The sequence below is a fragment of the Globicephala melas genome, chromosome 8 (genome assembly GCF_963455315.2).
Source record: "Globicephala melas chromosome 8, mGloMel1.2, whole genome shotgun sequence".
NCBI lineage: Eukaryota > Metazoa > Chordata > Mammalia > Artiodactyla > Delphinidae > Globicephala > Globicephala melas.
The window spans coordinates 33,698,178-33,724,542 of NC_083321.1; the positions used below are offsets into that span (position 1 = coordinate 33,698,178).

Consider the following 26,365-nt stretch of genomic DNA (forward strand, 5'->3'; position numbering starts at 1 on the left):
GGTTCTACAATCTGATCAGGGACTAGTTATAATAACATAGGATGCAGGACAAGGCCATTTGTTCCTGGAAACTTAATTGTCAGATTACCCTATACCTGTCTAACATCCTCTGTCCATTATAATTCATTGGACGATTTCTCCCCTTCGTAAGGGAAATAAGTAAAACAAAGAAATTTTGATTTTGTAGAAGGAACACCCAATAAGATCTATAGTCACCTCTAAGAAATATAGTTTGCATTGTCACAAAAAAATGGCAAATATGTTTGCAAAGTTCCTATAAGAAATCTCCCTTCAAAAGTTGTGCCAGCTTGCTATTTATTGTTGCTACTAAAGAACATAGAGAGACCTACTCTTACTCCAGTCTTGAATGAAGTAACAGAGTTAGGATCAGGTGTAATCATTGCCCATAGTATTTGCCCTCGGAGTGATTGTAAAAAAGTCAAAGCACTTTCCTTCCATGAAAAAGATTCTGGAATGAGACAAAACCCTTCAGGTCCACCCTGCCTGAAGATGTAGAGTCCAGGTCTGCTTGTTCATATAGAAAAATATTATTTCAACAAGCAGAGGGCTGAAATAAGTGTGTCAATATAATATTGAAATAAGTGTGTGAATATAATATTGTTCAAAGTAAAATAAAGGGACATCAGAATACTTTGTTTTCATTGGTCTCCCAGTTCCATAGTGTCCTATAATTTCCGACTTAATGCATATCTTAAAATAACTAAAAAATTAGACCTAAACTAGAGCATGGAATGAACTCGATTTTTCAAGTCTTAATACTCCATTGGAAAAGACTGCAATAAAAACGTCTCAGGACCAACAGTGAATATTGCAGCATCAAGCTGTATGTTTCTTTGCTAATATTTTCTCTACCTCTGACCATAGGGTGTTGGTGGTTGCTCTTTTATATTAGGGAGGAGTACAATTTGGAGAAGACATGGGAAGATGTACACTTCGGAGGCTTATATAACATTAACAACAATAGCCAATGTTTACTGAGTGTTTATATGCACCACATACCACACAATGTTCTAAAGGGCTGGTATTAGTTGGGTGCATTTAGTTGAAAGCAATAGAAAATGAAACTTGCAAGAAAAAAAATTGGTAATATATAGGATTATAATCTTAAACAGGGTTAGTTTGAGAGTTGTCTTAATACAATGTATTCCTTGTGATTATGAGATTCTATTGGCTCAGGGAAGAAGAGGGCTATGGTAGCTTTTGGCCTCATATAAATATACAACATCAAGAGAAAGAAACAATCTCTTAAGCATGCTTGATACCCAGCTTGTATACAACTACATTGTCTAATATGACTATCTCTTCATATTGGTGAATGTGCATGATCTACCAACTCTGAAAAGAAAAGTAATCATCTAGGCCTAACTGATTGGAATTGATTCATCTGGCCACTTCTGAACAAATGTGTCATTAGAAAATGCTGAAGATTGGTTCAAGATGGCGGAGTAGAAGGATGTACGCCCACTCCCTCTTGCGAGAGCACTGGAATCACAACTAACTGCTGAACAATCATCAACAGAAAGACACTGGAATTCACCAGAAAAGATACCCAACAACCAAAGACAAAGGAGAAGCCACAGTGAGATGGTAGGAGGGGTGCAATCACAATAAAATCAAATCCCATAACTATTGGGTGGGTGACTCACAAACTGGAGAACACTTATACCACAGAAGTCCACCTACTGGAGTGAAGGTTCTGAGCCCCACGTCAGGCTTCCCAACCTGGTTCTGAGCTCCACGTCAGGCTTCCCAACGGGAGGAGGAATTCCTAGAGAATCAGACTTTGAAGGCTAGCAGGATTTGACTACAGGATGTTGACAGGACTGGGGGAAACAGACTCTCCACTCTTGGAGGGCACACACAAAGTAGTGTGCGCATCGGGACCCAGAGGAAGGAGCAGTGACCCCATAGGAGATAGAACCAGACCTACCTGCTAGTGTTGGAGGGTCTCCAGCAGAAGCAGGGGGTGGATGTGTCTCACCATGAGGACAAGGACTGGCAGCAGAAATTCTTGGAAGTACTTCTTGGCATGAACCCTCCCAGAGTCCGCCATTAGCCCCACCAAAGAGCCCGGGTAGGCTCCAGTGTTGGGTCACCTCAGGCCAAACAACCAACAAGGAAGGAACCTAGCCACACCCGTCAGCAGACAAGTGGATTAAAGTTTTACTGAGCTTTGCCCACCAGAGCAACAGCCAGCTCTACCCACCACCAGTCCCTCCCACCAGGAAACTTGTACAAGCCTCTTAGAGAGCCTCATCCATCAGAAGGCAGACAGCAGAAGCAAGAACAACAATCCTGCAGCCTGCGGTACAAAAACCACATTCACAGAAAGATAGACAGGATGAAAAAGCAGAGGGCTATGTACCAGATGAAGGAACAAAATAACACCCCAGGAAAACAACTAAATGAAGTGGAGATAGGGAACCATCCAGAAAAAGAATTCATAATAATAATAGTGAAGATGATCCAGGACCTGGCAAAAAGAATGGAGGCAAAGATCGAGAAGATGCAAGAAATGTTTAACAAACACCTAGAAGAATCACAGAACAAACAAACAGAGATGAATAATGCAATAACTGAAATGAAAAATACACTAGAAGCAATCAATAGCAGAATGACTGAGGCAGAAGAACGGATAAGTGACCTGGAAGACAGAATGGTGGAATTCACTGGTGCAGAACAGAATAAAGAAAAAAGAATGAAAAGAAATGAAGACAGCCTAAGAGACATCTGGGAAAACATTAAATGGAAAAATATTCACATTATAGGGGTCGCAGAAGGAGAAGAGAGAGAGAAAGGACCAGAGAAAATATTTGAAGAGATTATAGTCGAAAGCTTCCCTCACATGGAAAAGGAAATAGCCACCCAAGTCCAGGAAGGGCAGAGAGTCCCATACAAGATAAATCCAAGGAGAAACATGCCGAGACACATAGTATTCAAATTGGCAAAAATTAAAGACAAAGAAAAATTACTGAAAGCAGCAAGGGAAAAACAACAAATAACATACAAGGGAACTCCCATAAGGTTAACAGCTGATTTCTCAGCAGAAACTCTACAAGCCAGAAGGGAGGGGCATGACATATTTAAAGTGATGAAAGGGAAAAACCTACAACCAAGATTACTCTACCCAGCAAGGAACACATTCAGATTCGATGGAGAAATCAAAAGCTTTCCAGACAAGCAAAAGCTAAGAGAATTCAGCACCACAAAACCAGCTCTACAACAAATGCTAAAGGCACTTCTCTAAGTGGGAAGCACAAGAGAAGAAAAGGACCTACAAAAACAAACTCAAAACAATCAAGAAAATTGTCATAGGAACATATATATCGATAATTACCTTAAATGTGAATGGATTAAATGCTCCAACCAAAAGACACAGGCTCACGGAATGGATACAAAAACAAGACCAATATATATGCTATCTGAAGTGGGTCAAGAGACCCACTTCAGACCTAGGGACACATACAGACTGAAAGTGAGGGGATGGAAAAAGATATTCCATGCAAATGGAAATCAAAAGAAAGCTGGAGTAGCAATACGCATATCAGATAAAATAGACTTTAAAGAATGTTACAAAAGACAAGGAAGGACACTACATAATGATCAAGGGATCAATCCAAGAAGAAGATGTAACAATTATAAATATATATGCACCCAACAAAGGAGCACCTCAATACATAAGGCAACTGCTAACAGCTATAAAAGAGGAAATTGACAGTAACACCATAATAGTGGGGGACTTTAACACATCAGTTACACCAATGGACAGATCATTCAAAATGAAAATAAATAAGGAAACAGAAGCTTTAGTAGACACAATAGACCAGATAGATTTAATTGATATTTATAGGACATTCCATCCAAAAACAGCATATTACACTTTCTTCTCAAGTGCGCATGGAACATTGTCCAGGATAGATCACATCTTGGGTCACAAATCAAGCCTCAGTAAATTTAAGGAAATTGAAATCATATCAAGCATCTTTTCTGACCACAACGCTATGAGATTAGAAATCAATTACAGGGAAAAAAACACAAACACATGGAGGCTAAACAACACATTACTAAATAACCAAGAGATCACTGAAGAACTCAAACAGGAAATCAAAAAATACCTCGAGACAAATGACAATGAAAATATGATGATCAAAACCTATGGATGCAGCAAAAGCAGTTCTAAGAGGGAATTTTATAGCAATACAAGCCTACCTCAAGAAAAAAGAAAAATATCAAATAAACAACCTAACCTTACACCTAAAGGAACTAGAGAAAGAAGAACAAACAAAACCAAAGTTAGCAGAAGGAAAGGAATCATAAAGATCAGAGCAGAAATAAATGAAATAGAAACAAAGAAAACAATAGCAAAGATCAATAAAACTAAAAGCTGGTTCTTTGAGAAGACAAACAAAACTGATAAACCATTAGCCAAACTCATCAAGAAAAAGAGGGAGAGGACTCAAATCAATAAAATTATAAATGAAAAAGGAGAAGTTACAACAGACACCGCAGAAATAAAAAGCATCCTAAGAGACTAACTACTACAAGCAACTCTATGCCAATAAAATGGACAACCTGGAAGAAATGGACAAATTCTTAGAAAGGTATAACCTTCCGAGACTGAACTAGGAAGAAATAGAAAATATGAACAGACCTATTACAAGTAATGAAATTGAAACTCTGATTAAAAATCTTCCAACAAACAAAAGTCCAGGACCAGATGGCTTCACAGGTGAATTCTATCAAACATTTAGAGAAGAGCTAACACCCATCCTTCTCAAACTCTTCCAAAAAATTGCAGAGGAAGGAACACTCCCAAACTGATTCTATGAGGCCACCATCACCCTGACACCAAAACCAGACAAAGATACTACAGAAAAAGAAAATTACAGACCAATATCACTGAAGAATATGGATGCAAAAATCCTCAACAAAATACTAGCAAACAGAATCCAACAACACAGTAAAAGGATCATACATCATGATCAAGTGGGATTTATCCCAGGGATGCAAGGATTCTTCAATATATGCAAATCAATCAACGTGATACACTATATTAACAAATTAAGGAGTAAAAACCATAAAATCATCTCAATAGGTGCAGGTAAAGCTTCTTAGAAAATTCAACACACATTTATGGTAAAAACTCTCCAGAAAGTGGGCATAGAGGGAACCTAACTCAACATAATAAAGGACATATATGACAAACCCACAGCAAACATCATTCTCAATGGTGAAAAACTGAAAGCATTTCCTCTAAGATCAGGAACAAGACGAGCATGTCCACTCTCACCACTATTATTCAACATAATTTTGGAAGTCCTAGCCACAGCAATCAGAGAAGAAAAAGAAATAAAAGGAATACAAATTGGAAAAGAAGAAGTAAAGCTGCCACTGTCTGCAGATGACATGATACTATACATAGAGAATCCTAAAGATGCCACCAGAAAAGTACTAGAGCTAATCAATGGATTTGGTAAAGTAGCAGGATACAAAATGAATGCACAAAAATCTCTTGCATTCCTATACATTAATGATGAAAAATCTGAAAGAGAAATTATGGAAACACTCCCATTTACCATTGCAACCAAAAGAATAAAATACCTAGGAATAAACCTACCTAGGGAGACAAAAGACCTGTATGGGGCTTCCCTGGTGGCGCAGTGGTTGAGAGTCCACCTGCCGATGCAGGGGACACGGGTTCGTGCCCAGGTCTGGGAAGATCCCACATGCCGCGGAGCGGCTGGGACCATGAGCCATGGCCACTGAGCCTGCGCGTCCAGAGCCTGTGCTCCACAACGGGAGAGGCCACAACAGTGAGAGGCCCGCGTACCGCAAAAAAAAAAAAAAAAAAAAAAAAAAAAGACCTGTATGCAGAAAAGTATAAGATACTGATGAAAGAAATTAAAGATGATACCAACAGATGGAGAGATATACCATGCTCTTGGATTGGAAGAATCAATATTGTGAAAATGACTATACTACACAAAGCAATCTACAGATTCAATGCAATCCCTATCAAATTACCAATGGCAATTTTTACAGAACTAGAACAAAAAATCTTAAAATTTGTATGGAGACACAAAAGACCCCAAATAGCCAAAGCAGTCCTAAGGGAAAAAAACGGAGCTGGAGGAATCAGACTCCATGACCTCAGACTATACTACAAAGCTACAGTAATCAAGACAATATGGTACTGGCACAAAAACAGAAATATAGATCAATGGAACAGGATAGAAAGCCCACAGATAAACCCATGCACCTATGGTCAACTAATCTATGACAAAGGAGGCAAAGATATACAATGGAGAAAAGATAGTCTCTTCAATAAGTCACGCTAGGAAAACTGGACACCTCCATGTAAAAGAATGAAATTAGAACATTCCCTAACACCATACACAAAAATAAATTCAAAATGGATTATAGACCTAAATTTAAGACTAGACACTATAAAACTCTTAGAGGAAAACATAGGAAGAATACTCTTTGACATAAATCACAGCAAGATCTTTTTTGATCCACCTCCTAGACATGGAAATAAAAACAAAAATAAACAAATGGGGCTTAATGAAACTTAAAAGCTTTTGCAAAGCAAAGGAAACTACGAACAAGACAAAAAGACAATGTCAGAATGGAAGAAAATATTTGCAAATGAATCAACGGACAAACAATTAATCTCCAAAATATATAAACAGCTCGTGCATCTCAATATTAAAAAAACAAACAACCGAATCCAAAAATGGGCAGAAGACCTAAATAGACATTTCTCCAAAGAAGATATACAGATGGCCAAGAAGCACATGAAAAGCTGCTCAACGTCACTAATTATTAGAGAAATGTAAATTAAAACTACAATGACGTGTCACGTCACACCAGTTAGAATGGGCATCATCAGAAAATCTACAAATAACAAATATTGGAGAGGGTGTGGAGAAAGGGGAACCCTCTTGCACTGTTGGTGGGAATGTAAATTGATACAGCCACTATGGAGAACAGTATGTGAGTTCCTTAAAAAACTAAAAATAGAACTACCATATGACCCAGCAATCCCACCACTGGGCATATACCCAGAGAAAACCATAATTCAAAAAGACACATGCTCCCCAATGTTCATTGCAGCACTATTTACAATAGCCAGGTCATGGAAGCAACCTAAATGTCCATCAACAGACAAATGGATAAAGCAGATGTGGTACATATATACAATGGAATATTACTCAGCCATAAGAAGGAATGAAATTGGGTCATTTGTAGAGACGTGGATGGATCTAGAGACTGTCATACAGAGTGAAGTAAGTCAGAAAGAGAAAAACAAATATTGTATATTAACGCATATATGTGAAACCTAGAAAAATGGTACAGGTGAACCAGTTTTTATGGCAGAAGTTGAGACACAGATGTAGAACACAAACTTATGTACACCAAGGGAGGAAAGCAGTGGCGGGGGGGCGGGAGGGTTGGTAGGATGAATTGGGAGATTGGGATTGACATACATACACTAATATGTATAAAAGGGATAACTAATAAGAACCTGCTGTATAAAAAAAAAAATAAAATTCAAAAAAAATTTAAAAAATGAAGGACAAAAAAATAAAATAAATAAACATCCAAGATATATTTTATAGCACAGGGAATTTTAGTCATTATCTTGTAATAATATTTAATGAAGTATAAACTATAAAAATAGCTGAATCACTATGCTGAAACTAATATAATATTGTAAATCAAGTATACTTCAATAAAAAGAAAAACATTATTGAGACAACTGTATAAGTTTGAACGGGGTCTGATGATTAACTTATAATAATACATTGATGTTAATTTCCTGACATTGATGGTTATATTTAGCTATGTAGGAAAATTTTCATATTTATAATAAACACAGTATTCAGGGTAATGTTTTATTATGTCACTGGCAACTACTTCTCAATGTTTCAGAAAAATAAAAGTTCTATATTGTCTCTGAAAAAAAAAAAAGAAAATGCTATACATCGATAGGCTTAAGGCAGGGTTCCTAAATTAATTACTGAATTAAGAGAGGGGTGGATTAACATGATTGGCTCAAATTGGCCTACCCCTTGAGCTGAGATGGAGTCAGTACTCCAAATTGCATCTTTATTATGCAAAGAGGGTGGGGGTAATAATAGAATGAATATTAAAAGACAGCCAAAATACCAAGGATGGCATTTCACATTTATTATTTCATTTAATCCTCACCAGAATCCTATGAGGTAAACTTTTTGTGAATGTCTCTTTTTCTGATGCTTAGTTGTTTATGATGCTTAACTCTCATGGTTTGATTGATGTATTTTAATGAAATCTCCCGAAATCTGGCCTTTCAGTCTCTGTCCTAATTTACTGTATCCCAGAAATTTAGGAATCATAATGAAGATATGGGAGATTCGTACTAGTATTTGTAGCACACGCTATACAGGTTAACATCCTTATGTTATTTTTCTCACTTGCATTTTCCTGTATTTCATGATAGTTTAAGGCCTAACTGAAGTATCAGTCCTTTGTAAAGCCTTCCTTGAACTCTCCTGTCAATTTATATCTGGTCTCTCATAGCATCATTCTTAGAATTTTTTAAACACATAAAATCTGAATTGCACTATAGTTCAGTGTTTTTGTGCCCCTTCCACCCCTGCCTCAAGAATGTAGGTTTCTTGAAGCAAAGGACCTTGTCATAATCATTTTTTCAATCCCTAATACTTTACATGTAGTAGAAGCTTAATAAATGATCATTGAATTTTGTTGATTAAATGGAACATTGAGGAGAAGCTCCAAACCCTAGGCTTTTCTTTCTTCTAAAGGGGAAAATTTCACAGACATTGTGTTCATTTAATGAAAATAAGCGAATGTGAAATATGCATAAATTTACATATTATAATGCCCAAGCAGGGATTTTAGCTAAAATTTTTTTTTTTTTAGCTAAAATTTTTAAAAAGTGGAAAGATCTGAAACTAATCTGCACAATTCCTGCCATAAGGTCTCACTCCCATCCCGACCTGAAGGCAGATTTTTTGGACTTTTTCACCTCCTTGAACGGATTGGGCTCTCTCAACTCAGGTACCTGTAAATTAACTGTTCCCTTGACCTTGAAAACGTTTTTCAACATTCATCTTTGGGCTTTCAGGAGAAAGTCAGTTTCTTACAGAGGGAGGCCTTCCCCATCACCTAAGTCTTGGAGATCCACCTTCGTTATAACCTCCCATCACATTTGAGGTTATTTGTTTAATTTTGCTCTTAAATGCTAGGAAATGAACTTCTCCACCAGGACAAGGACAACATCTATTTATTTACAAATAAATCCCTAGTATCTTACACTACGTGACATAGTAAGTGCTCAATTTAAGAATAAATTGGTGAAGCCTGTGCATTTGCTAAAAGTAGACTGCACATTTGGCTCAAAGTTTCTAGTATCCAACACAAAGATAAAATCAAGTAACCGCTACAGACCAACTGAGAGTTTAGGCTAAGTGATAAATATCAGATCTTAAAACTGAATTAACAGCATGAACACCACTGCTTTATTCATTTTTTTTAAAAGTTAATAAATGAAAAATGACTCTTCCTGTTAAATTTGTTTCTCTTCTCCTTTTTGTTAAAGCAAAACAAAACAAAACACCAGTTCCGACTACTCATTAGAATACTTTTGCTTGGTGTCTTTAAGACTGGAAACAAACTCAGCTCAAATGACTTATTGTGTCATCAACTTCAGTAGATTAGAAATTGTTGTAGGTTTCTGAACAAAACCCCTACAGGTTGGCAGATAAACATCTGTAGAACACATAAATTTGTGAATAATCCAGATAACATTCCAGAAGTAGATTCTTCTTCCCCCTCCCCTTCCCACAATCTTTAGACAAGCATTTGTTTTTGTTATATGCAGTTAAATGCCACTTAGTTCAATTAGTTGTTTGTGTGAAATAAGAGTCAATTAAGTTATTCTGCCTTGAGAATTACAAAAACAAAACAAAAAACAATAATGAAACTTTGAAATAAAATTTAAGTTCCTTTACTATTTTAATAAACTATTAGTCTTTAAGTTTCAGGATTCAAGTTCTAAAGGATTCAAGTTCTAATAATGAAAGGATAAGGTCAAGGCCCAGACTTTAGCATAGTGTCTGGTATTAATTGAAGGTCAGTACCTTTCTACTAAACTGAATTGAACCAAAATTTTTATTTAACTACATTTTGTTATATGCAACAGCCCGTGTCTGGCTTTCCCCAATTACGATAAACCTTAACACAGATTCACTCACGCAAAACTCAGGAAACTTCTACTAGAGATGCTTATAAAGCGAAAGGAAGCACGGAGACCTCCGTAACTAACAGCATCTCCCACGTGGCTCCGGGAATTGTCTAATCCTAGCCCTCCCTTTATTCTCCCTCCCGTATGAGCCTCCTCGATAGCTACGGCAAAAGTAAAACCAAGAGCACTTTCCCGGGGCTTACATTTCTCGGAGTGCAGGTACCCGGATTAAAGCCGCTGTCAGATTGACAGGGATTTTACCCAATAGCGTTGCAGAGAGGCGTATCGTTTCACCAACACGCCAATCATGCACGCAGAGAGTAGCCGGCTCCAAGGTGAAGGCGGAAGTAAGGCCCTAGCGCGCTCAATGGAACCGCTCTTGCAGCACCTGGAGCGGTTCTCCGAGGTTCTGGCTGTCTCCCGCACGACCCACGTCAGCACCTGGGACCCCGTGACCGTGCGCAGGGCCCTACAGTGGGCTCGCTACCTGCGCCACATCCACAAGCGCTTTGGCCGCCATGCCCGCATTTGCAAGGCGCTGGAGCGGCGACTGCAAAACCAGTGGAAGCAGCAGGGCGACTCTGGGCCTGCTCCAGCCCCGGGGTTGGCGAACTTCCAGGCCTTGGGGCTCTGCGACCAGCTGCTGTCCCTGCGACTGCTGGCGAACCCGGCCCTCGGGGATGCCTCCTTTCACTACCTGCTGCAGCAGCTCTTTCCCGGCCCTGGCATCCCGGACGCCGAGGAGGAGTCTCTCCAAGGCAGCCTGGCCCGCCTCGCCCGCCGCCGGGCCGCTCTTCACATGCTGCGCTTCAACGCCTATGGAGAGAACCCGGCCCTTCAGGAGGACCCACTGATGAAGACCCAGGCGGAGCTGCTGCTGAGGCGTCTGCAGGAGGTGGGGGAGGCCGATGCAGGGGGCCCTGGTAGGCTTCTCAGCAGCCTGTGGGAGCGCTCGCCCCAGAACAACTTCCTGAAGGTGGTAGCGGCCGCGCTGTTGCTGCCGCCGTCTTCTCCCCGGCACCAAGAAGAGGAATTGAAACTAGGCAGCCCCAAAACTCCGGGAGAGGAGGGTCAAGAGCTGCTTCGCTGGCTTCTGGGGAAATCGGATGTCATGGTTGCTTTTTGCCGCAGCCTCTCAGCCGGGCTTTTAACTTTGGTGGCGGGGCGCCATCCAGAGCTCTCCCGGGTCTATCTGGGCCTGCTAACAGACTGGGGTCGACAGCTGCACTACAGCCTTCAGAAAGGCCTTTGGATTGGAACTGAATCCCAGGATGTGCCCTGGGAGGAGTTGTTGAGCAGGTTTCAAAGCCTCTGTCAGGCCCCTCCACCTCTGAAAGATGAAGTTTTTACTGCCCTGAAGTCCTGTAAGGCTCAAGATGGAGATTTCGAAGTCCCTGGTCTTAGCATCTGGACAGACCTGTTGCTGTCTCTTGGGAGTAGTGCGTGATATTGCATTTGGGCAGAGACAAGTTCTCAGCCTAGGCCCCAGTTCTCTATGGGCAACGTTCTGTAACTGAGCAATCGAATATACGGTTTACAAAATTAAAATCCCAGTGTTCTCGCCTAATGTCCTGTACTTTGATGTGTCCAAAATATTATTGTAGGTCCTAATATATAATAGGTGTAATTGTAACTTAATTACAGATATGTAAGTAACTGGCTTGTAGTGCCATGGATTTACTGTTTAGAGGAGGTAACATTGGAAATATCCTACCTAAAGCCATGGAGTTAATAGTTTGCATTCTAGAAGGCGCATTTCTAATAACGTTGAAAAGATATGTGCTTGTCAAAGAAAATGCAGCTTTAAAGTGACAAACAAGACACCTTTTTTAATATTATTAATGCCTTACTTTTGCAGGTTTTTCTTGGGTTTTTTTTAAATCCCCAGAAGTGATTTCTCTAACCAACAACACGTGCTGTCAGAAATGGTTTGGAAAGCCAACTGGCCTAGTTGGACTTTAAACCCTGGACTTTGGCCTTGTTAACCTAACGTTCTAACCAATTAACCAGCGTCAACATGTATTAAAATTGTGTTATTCAGAAATTTTGTTTCTCATTTCTGTGCATTGAAAGATCATACAGTAATTTAAAGCATTGACTTAAGAAAAAATTTTACAGCATGGTAAATACAAATATATGCCTTTGGAATATTAATTTAGCATTTGATGGTAAAAGAAAACAAACTTCTGAATTAGTGCTGCTTCTGCCATTGACTAGGTTAATAAATCACAACCTTGGTGTTACAGTTGCCTCATGTTGAATGAAGTGTTGAGACTAAAATAGTCAAATTCTCCCACTTTGTCCTTGTTGGCTGCCCTATGGGGACAGTTTAGAATATTTGTTTAGTGTGTGTAGGAACCTAATTTTGTGAGTTTACCCAGATGCTCCACTACCAGCAGAGTGATTACCAATCACCAAACTTAAGAATGATTTATTCATTTTTATTAGGGGGAATATAACTTTCTGTTCATCAAGATTTTTTTTTCCATAACCAAGTTAGTTGGTTGCAAGATTCTTCTAATTCCAGAAATGGAATTAGAGCAAAAGGAGTTGTATAATCTTGTAGAATTTTTTATTCTATAGTGAAACCTGGAGTAAACTACTGTTCTGCTAGCAAGTACACTTTTCCAGATGATCCTGGGTTAACACAAGCAAGTTTGTATTTCCTGTGGTTTGATTCCTTTTTCTAGCTCTCATCCATGTAGACCATCTTTTAGATTTAATTTGCCATTAATGCAGGAAGAAAGGCAATTCCTTCTGTTAGTTACCTGAAAGTCTTTTTTCAGGAAGCATAACCCAATGAAGAGTTCTGCCCACACAAGTCATAATATTGACCCATAAACCTAAGTCCCATAACCCTAACCTTTAGCTTTAAAGAATGACAGTTTGTAAACTTATTTCCCTATTTCTGCTGCAATATTGCACACTCTTTTTCAAGATAAAATGGTAAAAATTGTTATAGACTTCAGTAAAAAAAAATTTTAAATCTATTTTTATACTCACCATATCTTATTTTAGGCTCCATGCTATGTTCATTGCATAGATAACCATATTTAATCTTCACATCAAGACTGTATTGTTATAAATCAAGATACAAGCTAAAGAAGATTAACTACAATGCCCAAGGGCACACAGAAAATAAGCAACATGAGAGCAGAAGCCAATCTGTTATTTTTTTCCCCCAGAGCCTAGCACAGTGCCTGGCATGTGGTAGATACTCCAAATGTTTGAATAAATGAAGCCAGGATTAGAACCTTAATCTATATTCTTAACAACAGTAAAATTTTTTTTTTTTTTGACCATGCCACGTGGCTTGCGGGATCTTAATTCCCAGAGGAGGGATCGAACCTGGGCCCAGCAGTGAAAGTCCCGAGTCCTAACTACTGGACCAGCAGGGAATTCCTCTTAATCTGTATTCTTTATCTTGTTTTAAACAAGGTTAAAGACTTGAAGAGGTGTTATTGAATATAGAAATCTTACTATCACTCTGAATCTATAGGAAGAGAGAAAAAATGAGAGGAAGAAATGGGAAATTGAATAAATAAATTCAAGATTCTTATGAGCCAGCAGATAAAATGACTGCATGTGCCTGTTGTTTTTTGTTAGTATTAGTTGAGGACAAATATCTCAATGCTTTCTGAAAACTTCCCTTGGACTGAGTGTATATCTATTGAGTGTATTAGAATGTTTTAAATCTAAATGCTGTTGTCCATGTGCTGGCTGCTTATTAAAGTTCTGATTCTAATGGAAAATGTGTAAGATTTGGCTTTGAGTACATAAATAAGGCTATGCATTTGTATGGTGTCATACAGTATACAAAGTTTTGCAATTAAATCATCTTAGCAGAACCTCTTAATATAACTGTAAGACAGGATAATGTGCTGTGAACTTCAAGTTTTATTAAGGAGTTGTGACTACAGGTAGTGATTTGTCCAGTATTTATATGACTCTTGAGTGGTAAGGTCACCAAGGATATGGATCTTTTCTAACTTACATTCACTCCACAAATCTTTTCTAGGGAGGTAGATTGCTGATTTGTAAACCAATACTGTATTAAAAAATTTTAAATGTCTGTATCATCAATGTATACTCTAACAGGGACTGGCACATGGGAGAAATTATATTTATCAAATATGGTTTAAATTTGGGTTATTATCTACTATAACTTTTACCTAGTTATTTCACTGTAGGAATCAGAGTTCATTTATCTATGAAACAGAAAAATTCCACCCTTTTGAACTGCTTAGCACAATTAAAAGATAAAATGATAATGCATATGAAAATGATGTCAGAAATTATAAACAGGCCGATTCATCTATTTTCTCTTCTTTAAATTGATAAACATATAAATAAATGTAAAATATGATTCACACAATGAATTAGTATTTATGAAAAGCAACCATACCTGAAGGTGTAATAAGAACTGAGACTCATCATTAAGATTTGACCATTAAAATAAATTTGAAATAAAATGAGGAGTTTAATATTTTAATACACTTTTATTGGATAAATAATATGGTAACAATATTAAAGGAATACCCTATCGCATTGGCACTATTTTCATTTTTGTGTATTCCTATCCATGTTTTGGTCACGTGTCTGCTATTTCCATACCTGTAATTAATGTATATAACATCTCTAGATTTTATCAAGTTATCAAATATTTTTATGTTTAGTCTTTAAAAATAAAGGAAAATATGTACTTATTAGAAAGTAAGTCCTCAATAAATGCTAGTTAAATGCTTTTTCCTATGTTTAATGAGATAAAAACGTTGAAGTCTTTTTTCTTTTCTTTTTCTTTTATATTATTTTTTTTTGCCCACACACGTGGCTTGCAGGATCTTAGTTCCCTGACCAGGGATAGAATCCAGGCCCGTGGTAGTGAAAGCGCCAAGTCCTAACCACTGGACAACCAGGGAGTTCCCTCTTTTTCTTTTATTATGTTAACTTTTCTAATGATAATTTGTCGTTGCTTTTCAGAGATGCTCAGTCAAATGTATTAAATTTTTAATATTCTGTTCAATTCAGCTTATATTTTATTTAGATTTTTGATTCTGAGTTCATGAATGAGATTGACCTGTAATTTTTTATTCTTATATACTTTTGTTTGAATTCAGTATTTTACTGGCCATATAGAATGAATTAGAGACTACTCTTTTTCTTATTGTCTGTGAGAGTTTTATAAAATTGGAATGAACAATTCCTTGGGAGTCTTATAGAATTATTCTGTAATACAATCCGAACCTGATTTTTTTTTAATTGAATGACTTAACTACAATTTCAATTTCTTTATGGCTATTGGAACAAAGTTGTTTCTTACCTTTTTTATCACTAGTGTTTTCCTACCTTTTTATCACTAACACACCTACAATCCTGTTTCATTTTTATTCCTTTTTTTCCTCTTTGTCTTAGCTTTTCTTGATTTGTCTTCCCAAGTGTTATCTATTACATAATTTTTCCCAGTGAATTAAGTTTATTATATCACTTTTTCTATTTCAAAAATTTATGTTCTTATTTTATCTATTTTCTTCTTTGCTTTTATTCTGCTGTTCCTTCCTCAGTTCTTAAGCAAAGTCATTTAGCTCATTTGTAACTTTTTTTATTATATAAGTATTTAAATTGCCCTTTAAATTTTGCTTTCACTGCAAGTCTCTTGTTTTGATATTTAACATTTTCATTATCATTCAGTTCTAAGTATTTATAGCTTAGTTTCCACAATGATTTCTTCTATAATCTATGGATTACTTAAAATTGTTTTTTAAATTCCTCAATGGATAAATATTCTTAAAATTATCTTTTTGTTATTCTTTTCCAAATTAATTTTTGTCAGAAAATGTAGTTTATATGATACTGAATCTTTGATATTTATTGATACTTGGTCTATTGTCCAAATAAGTGGTCAGTTTTTATAAATGTGCTGCATGTACTTGAAAAGAATGTGTTTTCTCTAATTTGGGGACACACATTTCTACATATATATTTTAAATTAACTTTGTAAACTTAAAAAAAAATTATTCTGCATATTTACTACTCCTTTTCTGTTTGTCCTATCAAATAAGTGAGGGAGCAGTGCTGAAATTCCCCACTATGTTGGGAAAGTTGGACAGCTGCATGTAAATCAATGAAAGTAGAACACACCTTCTCACCATACACAAAAATAAACTCAGAGTGGCTTAAAGACTTACATATAAGACATGACACCATAAAACTCCTAGAATAGAACATAGGCAAGACATTCTCTGACATAAATTATACCAGTGTTTTCTTAGGTCAGTCTCCCAAGGCAATAGAAACAAAAGCAAAAATTAGCAAATGAGACCTAATCAAACTTACAAGCTTTTGCACATCGAAGGAAACCATAAACAAAATGAAAAGAGAACCTACGGACTGGGAGAAAATATTTGCAAACTATGTGACTGACAAGGGCTTAATTTCCAAATTATACAAATGGCTCATAAAACTCAATAACAAAAAACCAAATCAAAAAATGGGCAGAATGGGCTTCCCTGGTGGCGCAGCGGTTGAGAGTCTGCCTGCCGATGCAGGGGACACGGGTTCGTGCCCCAGTCTGGGAAGATCCCACATGCCGCGGAGCGGCTAGGCCCGTGAACCATGGCCGCTGAGCCTGTGTGTCCGGAGCCTGTACTCCACAACGGGAGAGGCCACAACAGCGAGAGGCTCGCGCACCGCAAAAAAAAAAAAAAAAGAAGACATACAGATGGCCAATAGGTACATGAAAAGATACTCAATATTATTAAAGAAACGCAAATCAAAACTACAGTGAGGCCCCACTTCACACTGGTCAGAATGGCCAACATTAAAAAGGCTACAAATAACAAATGCTGGGGATGGTGTGGAGAAAAGGGAACCCTCCTACACTGCTGGTGGGAATGTAAACTGGTGCAGCCACTGTGGATAACACTATGGAGGTTCCTCAAAAAACTAAAAACAGCGTTGCCATATGATCCAGCAATCCAAGTCCTGGGCATATATCCAGACAAAACTACAATTTGAAAAGATGTATGCACCCCTATGTTCATAACAGCACTATTTACAATAGCCAAGACATGGAAACAACCTAAATGTTCATCAACAGATGAATGAATAAAGAAGATGAGATGGAATATTACTCAGCTATAAAAAAAAGAAATAATGCCATTTGCAACTACATGGGTGGACCTAGAGATTATCATACTAAGTGAAGTAAGTCAGAAGGAGAAAGACAAATACCACATGATATCACTTATATGTAGAATCTAAAATACGACACGAGCATATCTATGAAACAGAAGCAGACTCATAGACATAGAGAAGAGACTTGTGGTTGTGGGGTGGGGAGGGTTGGATTGGTATGTTTGAGACTAGAATGTATAAACAACAAGGTCCCCTATCATATAGCACAGGGAACTATATTCCATATCCTGTAATAAACCATAATGGAAAAGAATATGAAAAAGAATATGAAAAAGAATTTGTGTATGTATAACTGAATCACTGCTGAACACCAGAAACTAATACATTGTGAATCAACTATACTTCAATTTAAAAAAATTCCCCACTATGATCTTGGTTCAAGAAACTTTATCAATTATCGTTTTATATATTTTTAGCAATTCCATGATATGCAGTCAAATTCAGAATTGTTATATCATCTTAATGAATTGAACTTTTCATTTTGTAATGACATTTTCTGCTTTAAAATCTTTTTTCTATTATTATTATCATTATTAATATGACTGGACTTTTTTCTGCTACCCTACTTTGTGCTTTCTATTGATATTTGTCTTGACTTTTCTGCTTAATTTTCTTTCTCAGTTCTTTTTAATTTCCTGAATTTTTTTTTGTCTTCCTATTCCATTTCTCCCTCAGCTAATTGAGATGCTATATTCTATACCTAAGCTTTTCCTCTTGAAACTTTTACCACATTTAACTTAAAAATATCTAAAATTAGTTCGAAATCTTTATTTCCCTTTCTAACAATACAGTGGGCCTTAGAAACCTTTAACCCTGATCTCATCTCCCAACTCACAAGTTATTAATTTATTCATTTTTAGTTTTGTTCTTTACAAGAAAATTTCCAACAAATTAGAACACTTTAATTAATATTTTATACAGACAAGTGTGTTTTTTTTGTTTTTGGGGGTTTTTTTTTGACAAGTGTGTTTTTTGTTGTTGTTGTTGTTTTCGGTACGCGGGCCTCTCGCTGTTGTGGTCTCTCCCGTTGCGGAGCACAGGCTCCGGACGCACAGGCTCAGCGGCCGTGGCTCACGGGCCCAGCTGTTCCGCGGCATGTGGGATCTTCCCAGACTGGGGCACGAACCCGTGTCCCCTGCATCGGCAGGCAGACTCTCAACAACTGCGCCACCAGGGAAGCCCAACAAGTGTGTTTTGATTTACCTACATGTTTAAAATTTTTGTTTCCCATTGCTCCTCAGACATTTCTCCTGGAATCAGTTTATTATATTTTTTTTAGAAGTTCCCCTGAAGAAGGTCTCTAAATGGTCTCTTAGTTTTTATCTAAAAATATTTTTATTTTGTCAATGTTCTTAGAAGATAATTTTGCTGTGTACAGGATTCTAGGTTAACATGTTAAAGATAGTAATTCACTCTTCTCTGTTTTCCATTGTTGATATTCAGAAAGCTGTTGTCAGTCTTCTTATGGTTTTTTCTAAGTGATCTCTTTCTGGTTTCTTTTGAGATAGTCCTTGCTTCAGTATCTGCAGCCACTATAACATATCTAATTGTGAATTTCTCTTTTTTTTCTTACTTGTTATGTGTTGTATTTCATTTATCTGTGCAGTTGTGTTTTTCTCTGTCCAGTTTTATTCTAATGTTTCCTTTCCTCCACTTTTTCTAATGTCTCCTGTGACTCTGATCAGGCCTGTATTAGATCCTCTCATACTACCCTTATATCCTACAACCTCTCTTTCATAGGTTTTATCTCCTTACCACTCTATGCTGGTGTGGAAACTGCTGTTACCTCCTAGGATATATTTCCCTATCTTCATTTTAGTAATAATATCTCAGCCCCAAATTTCAGCTAGAAGTGGCCACCCAGCTAGAGAGTAAATTTCCCTGTCTCTCTTGCAGTTATTTACATGTGGCCATAACACTAGATTTTGACCATTTGTGAATAAGAGGAATTGATATGCACAACTGAGGGTTCACACTCCTGACATATGAAATCATTTTCCCTTAATGCTCTATTTGTCTCTTGAAATTAGCTGGAAAGTCATTGTGGTGCTGAAGACTACCTTGAATCACACCGCTGAGAAAGATTGGAACAACTGCTGCAGACAAAAAGATGTGGCCACGTGTTCAGGGTGGCAGAACAGAGCCCACTTGCCTCATTTGTCTTATTATATGGGATAGAAATACTTCTCTCTCTACCCTACTCTCTTATCCAAATCACTGTTTTGAGTTGTAGTTGTCACATCAACTTTGCCTATATCCTTAGTAAATGTATTGGTATATTCTTGTTAATTCCCTCTTATTTATCTGGTGTTTAAGCAATCCATTAGGTTTTTAATTTCAACAATATTTTTTTCCTAAAAGTTTTATTTGTTTTTTGTTCCCCTCAAGCCTGCCTGATCATCTTTTATAATCTCATATTATATGTTTATTTTTTGTGATTCCATTTTTTTACATTGTTATTTTATATTCTGTAGTAATAACTTCAAAACCTGAAGTCCCTGGGGATTTAAAACTGTTTGCTGTTTCTGTGATTCTCACTCATGGTGATTTGTTTCTTTACATACTTCTGTACATATATTGTGAGTTCCCATTTATTTGATTTAATCTATGGAAACCTAGATATCTAAATAGGGTATTCTTTCCCCATGATGGCATTTTCAATAGTTCCTGTCAGAAATAGTGAACACCTGTAACCTAGGCCACTTTGGCAAGATTCCTGGCTTAATGCAAGAGGTTTGGCTTCAATTTCCCTACATTGTGGCTTGCTCAAAGCATAGTTTCCAAATCTGATTTGCATAATACTCACACCTCTCTGTTTTTGGAGAGATATATGTTTGGTGGTGAAAGATAGCTGGAAATTTCCTTTATTTCCTAAAATTTCAACAAAGCATTAGAAGCATATATTATTGAGAATCTAAATGTTTATAGCAGCTGGGTCTTACTGAACATACAGTCACAGCTTTGCCGAAAGTGGAAGTCCTCATTTTCCCTTTAACCCAGACAGACCTAACTTTTGCCCTCAATACTCCCCTTTAAGAAGTCTTGTCAAGGTCACAAATCATCCCTATGATCCCATATTCGAAGGACACCTTTCTGATCTCAAGTTACTTGACCTCTCAGTAACATTAGACATTTTGACCACTTTCTTCTTTTTGAAACTAGGCTTGAACTTCGATTCTCAGAACTTGTGTGACACTGCTCTATCCTGGTTTCCTCTTACATTTCTAGCTATTTTTTCTCAGTCTGATTTTCTGGTTCCTCCTCCCCTAATCAATCTTTCTTGGATTTCTCAGAGTTTAATAGTCTGCCTTCTCTTTCATGTGTGCTCTCATCCCAGGTGATCTCATCCCTTTTCCACAGTTTTAAATACTACCTGTATGCTTTCAACCGCCCAATTTACATCTGCAACCCAGAGCTCTCATCAGAGCTTCAGGATGAATATCCTCACTTAAATGTTTCACAAGCCTCTCAAACAAAATATATGCAAAACAGAATTCTTCATATCCCCCAAAAGCCTGCTTATCCCCCTATATTTCTCCGTAAATAGCCAGAAGCCTGGGAGTTATTCTTGAATTCTTTCTCTCTCCTAACCCTCATATCCAATTTACCAGTACATTTCCCCTTATCTAAATTTGTACTCATTACCCTAATATAGGATAGGGTGACCATAGATTCTTGTTTTCCCAGGACAGATTTGGGTTATGCCTGTTGTCCTGGCATAATTAATACGAGTACAGTATCCTTTTTCATTCTCTAAAATGCCCTGGTTTGGCTGATAATTCGTATATTCACCCATCTATCACATCTCTGCCATTAGCTGGTTTCTCTGCTTGCTTTTTTGCACCTCTTACAATCCATACTCCACCTAACAGCTCAAGTAGTCAACTCTCAGTCATGTTCTCTGAGAAATTTAAAGTCAATGGCAGAGAACTTACATAGACTTTTACTACCACATCTACCTATACTAGCATCTATACCCACATATTTCACCTTCTGTTTGTTTTCAGTCATAAGCTCTTCTATATTAAGCCAATTTCTATACACTCCAGCAGTACAGGAATTCTTTCAGTTCTTGGAGTAGATAGGCTTATCTTTTTCCTGTCTTAGAAACTTTGCTTACATTATTCCTTCAGACAAGAATGTTCTCACCCAGTCCTTCATTTCTCAGCTTAATTTCATTCTCTCACCATAATGTCTCTATCTAGATATGTTTCACTCTGTTATTTTCCTTCAGACCACCCATTTTCCTATTAAATATAGTTGTGTTGTTCATGTGTGTCTGTCTTTTCTACTAGAGTATAAGTTCAGTAAGGACAAAGCTGTTTTGCTTGAACATCCAAGGTCCTCACAGTATACTGGCATATATTATGTAGTTGGTACCTATTTATGAATGTATAGGACTGGAGCAAACATTTGATTAGAGCATCACCCTTTGGGTCATATCTTTAAGAAGTATACATAAATTTAGTAGTGGCTACATGAAGTACAATATAAATCCAAACAATGAGAGTGGGTTCCCCAATATATGGTAACATTTCCAAACTACAATCAATCAAACGGAAGAATCTTCCAAAACTTCTTTGCTGCATATGAGTTGGATCAACATTCATCAAGGTCAAGATTTAGTTGCTGTGGTTAAGTTACCCAGTTATAGCTCTTTTATGCATTTTTTTGAGCTCTGAAATAGTATACTGAAGCTCTAAATTAGTAACCAGTTTATAAATAGAATGGCCAATCTTCCCTAGCAAATTGTGGATATAAGGTATTCATATTAACATAAATTAGTTAATGCAAATGCTCTAGGAAGAAACCATTGATTTCTCTCAGAACTTAATTGGAAATGATCAATCTCTACATTAGAAGTGTGGCAGTAGCATCATTTATCAGATGCTAATTGTCATGGTGGACCAAGAATACACTTTTGGCTTAGAAATATGGTAGCCCTAAGGGAAAGTAGCTTGAATAATTACAATAATTAATGTGTATAGAACTGTCTCTTGAAGCTTCATTACTCTTAATATTGGGGTAAAGGTTTGAGTTCAAAAGAGCTTGCAGTGTTTTAAAGTCTTATTGTGGTTTTATCCTTTTATATCATGAATGACCAGGACTCAAATCTTAGGAACATTTTAGATGCAGTAATTCAGAAGTATAAGCATAGGGATATAAAATGTGAATAATCAGTTTATATTTTATATTTATACATATAATACAAATAGCATTATCACATTCTGAATGAAGTCTATAATAATCTCAATGTCAGGCATATATTTGATATTTGGGTTTTACACATCAATATTTAAAATAAATTTATTTTAGAGGCAAATTTGTTTATCACTACAAAAATGTTCCTCACTTTTTATATATATCCTTTCAGTTTGATATTTGTGTTGCAAAATTTTACTCATTTATTTATTCAGTAAGCTACTAATATGTCAGACTATGATTTAATGCACTAAAATGATACAAACCAATTTATTTAACGTATATATTTTTATGTTATGAACCAAATTTCATATTTCTTAAAAAATACATCTGGAAAGCAATATGTGAGGTATAGAGATATATATGTAGATCGATATTGGATATTTTATCCTCCTTAATTGTTCAAAGCTCTGTGGGATAGCTGTTGAAATAATCATTATTATACCAAGCATTTGACACATTATCAATACTTATTTGGTAAGATATTCTGCTTGAGGCTATGCATGTATCTATGAGCACTGACGATGTGCCAAAATGGAATAAGAATATAGCATACTGTTAGCTTTCACTGAATACAGAAGCACCATGGACAAGAATGGATAAATGTTCTTTGCTAATCTCAAACACTTTAGGTACCTTAAAAAATGTTAACTGAATTTGAATCCACAATGAATGTTAAGATCAGATTTCAAATAATCTATCACTAATAAATTGTCTACTAAAATGCAGATAGGAAAAAAATGCAGATTATAAATTATAGTTTTTTCTAGAGATAAAGAGACCTCAAAATTCTGTAATAAATATTCTTGGCAGAAAGAGTATGTTTTCTTACCTTGTATTTAAAAAATATCATGTTGACAATCTTTGATGAGCTTCAAAAATATTCAGTAGTCTCTGTAAACATTAATAGCCAAGAGTGGGATGAGGTTGGAGGTACACATTCTCTGGTTTGTTTTTCCAATAATTGCAAAAACATGTGTTCCTGACACTGCTGGTTTGAAATTGCTGTTGGAAACATAAAATAAATTACAAGTGACTAACAAGAGCAATTTACAGAAGATACACGATCTAGTTCACTAGTCAGCAGGCATATGGAATTACTATAGTAACCAAAACTAATGGAGAGCAGGCGCCATTTTCTAATTATAGCTAGAAGCACTGGACCTTGTGCACTGTACCAGTAAATTGGTCCCAGTAGATTCAAAATGATTTCACTGTTTGTCATTATAGACGTTAGCAAAGGCAGGATATTTGAAGAATATGGTTTCTGCAATTTGTTAAAGGTATTATACCCATTTTATAGTCTAGTTCTGTGAATGGACTATTACACTTACTATTACAATATTACAATTAAAAGGCGTTTATAATTCCATTTAACAGTTAAAGAAGTTAAAAAAACTATGATTTTTTTTATGATGGGGGAACTAAAGTATAAATGAGGAGACAAAGGTGGGAAATACATAAAAAACCATGTTAAATGGCTTTGTTTTATGATTAATTTTTATAATACAACACTATCTCTGGACAACCTTGAATAAATTCTTTCATAGCTCTAAGCTTTCGTGTTCTTATTTGCAGAATTTTGATGAGAATAATAACTATATCTTTCTTTAGTAAAACAATTAAGACCATGAATATTCAAGAACTTTTAGTAATTCTTTTAGAATAGGGTTACTGGTGTCACATTCTCCTAATTTCCCTTCATCTGAGAATGTCTTGATTTCATTCCTGAAGGATAATTTAGCCACATATAGAATTTGGGCTGACATATCTTTTCTTTCTGCATTTGAGAATGTGCCATTTCCCTCTGGCATTCAGGGTTTATGATGACAAATCTGTCATTTGAATGTTTTTTTACCCTGTAGGCAAAATGTCATTTCTCTCTTTCTGGTTTAAGATTTTTCTCCCTGTCTATAGTTTCCAGAAGTTTAATTATGATGTATCTTGGTGTAGATTTCTTTGGGTTTATCCCTCTTGGGAACTGATCAGCTTCTTGAATCTATAGACTTATGTCTTCAGCCAAATTTGGAGAATTTTCAGCCATTACTTCTTAGAATATTTTTCAGCCCTCTCTCCTTCTCCTCTCTTTCTTAGAGTCCCATGACATGTTAAATATTTTATTTTAGTCCAACAAGTCACTGAGTTTCTGTCATACTTTTTCCCCAGTCTATTTTCTTTTGTTCACGTTGGGTAATTTCTACTGTCCTATCTTTGAGTTCATTGATTTTTGCCTCTGTCCTCTCCATTCTATTATTGTGTCTTTCCACTGAATTTTCATTTCTGTTATTATATTTTTCAATTCTAAAATTTTCACTTTTTTTTCTTTATGTCTTCTATTTCTTTACTGAAACTTTGCATTTCTTTTTCATTTGTTTCAAGTGTGTAATTGCTCGTTAAATCATTTATATGACAGTTGCTTTAAAATCCTTGTCAGATAATTCCAACATCTGTGTCGTTTCTGTGTTAGTGTCTGTTGATTGTCTTTTCTCATTCTCCAAGAAAAATTTTTGATGGGATGATTTTATTTTATTTTTTTAATCAAAAATGAGAAGAAAAACCTAGCTTCTTGAAGATTTAGTGCCATAGTAGAAAGGAGTATTTCAAAGGTTAAGACCAAGGGCTTTCAGCATAGGGTCTGCCAAACTTTAGAGGCTCAAAGAATGGCCCTGAGTTATCTTTGAAATCCTGAAGTTATATGCCAAATTTGGTGTCCACATGTTCACTTTTATGGAGAATATCATCAGATTCTCAGATGGGTAAATGATACCAAAAGCTTTTTAACTCATGCTGCCCTAGGCAGTACCAGGATGTATAAAACAAATTTCTGTGTCAAAATCAACTTAATCCTGGACATAATCAGTAATTATAATAAAATAGCTAATACTCTTTAATTATTCCTTTTGCAAATACTAATGCATTCAATCTTCATAACAACTCTCTGAGGTGGGATACTATTATTTTCTTACTTTTGAAATAAGAGTTTCTATGGAAATTATGAAGCTTTTTTTTTTCTTGAATAAATGCCCTGGTAGTGTAGCCTTTAAAATTTCACATTACACCATAATATATTTAGAATTATAGTTTTAGTTTCCTATTGAACTTAGCTTTCAAATCCTAATTTCTGCTGATGTCAGAAATTTTGATTTTGCCAGTTTAAGATAATAAAATTTCATGTCATTTAAATCTCAGTCTTCTTTAGATAAATATTCCCCCTTCTGTCCCTGTATTCTGTAGGTGATCTCAGCTCAGGAGGGCCTTTTATGTCATTCTGGCATCTTTCAGAGAAGAGCTTCTGACCTGTGAGCACTCCTCTACTGATATAGCTTTTCTGTTCTTTCCACATGGGTAGTGGTTAGATAACTTCACGGTCACTATTTGATGACTATGTCCACACCTCAGCTGCCTCTGGCAGTACTAATGTCACGAAAAGTAGTCATATCTTCCATCCAGACTGCAGTTTGGGCTTTCCATTTCCCAGCTGATACTAGTGGTTCCTCATGAACCTGCCACCTCATTAGGTTTAAGTACAGGCTTTCAATTATCAGGCATGCAAATAATTTTCACATCTGGTCAATGTCCTGTGGAAGCTAAGTAAAACTCAAGGGGCAGAGAGATGAACAACCTGAAGTCCTTATTCTTTTGGGACCTTCCATACATATATGATCGCATGGGTGCACTCTGCATGACTGTCTCAAC

The 26,365-nt window shown here is 36.5% G+C and overlaps 2 protein-coding genes across 5 annotated transcripts in view; one reads left to right on the forward strand and one right to left on the reverse strand.

Annotated features, from left to right (window-relative positions):
* The window catches only part of GAS2 (growth arrest specific 2), a 174,292-nt gene extending 150,772 nt beyond the window's left edge, over nucleotides 1-23,520 (reverse strand). For 2 of the 4 annotated variants that reach the window (XM_060303412.2, XM_060303406.2), the window contains exon 1: nucleotides 10,477-10,529. The gene's annotated coding sequence lies outside the window, so the exon portion shown is untranslated. Of the gene's footprint in view, nucleotides 1-10,476; nucleotides 10,530-23,501 lie in introns of those variants that run through there. The other 2 variants (XM_060303407.2, XM_030864860.3) reach the window with 2 other exon arrangements.
* Nucleotides 10,610-14,077, forward strand: FANCF (FA complementation group F). Its single transcript, XM_030864863.2, has one exon. The coding sequence runs from the start codon at nucleotides 10,641-10,643 to the stop codon at nucleotides 11,718-11,720; it is 1,080 nt and encodes a 359-aa protein (XP_030720723.2). The 5' UTR covers nucleotides 10,610-10,640; the 3' UTR covers nucleotides 11,721-14,077.
* Nucleotides 23,521-26,365: the final 2,845 nt, after the last annotated feature.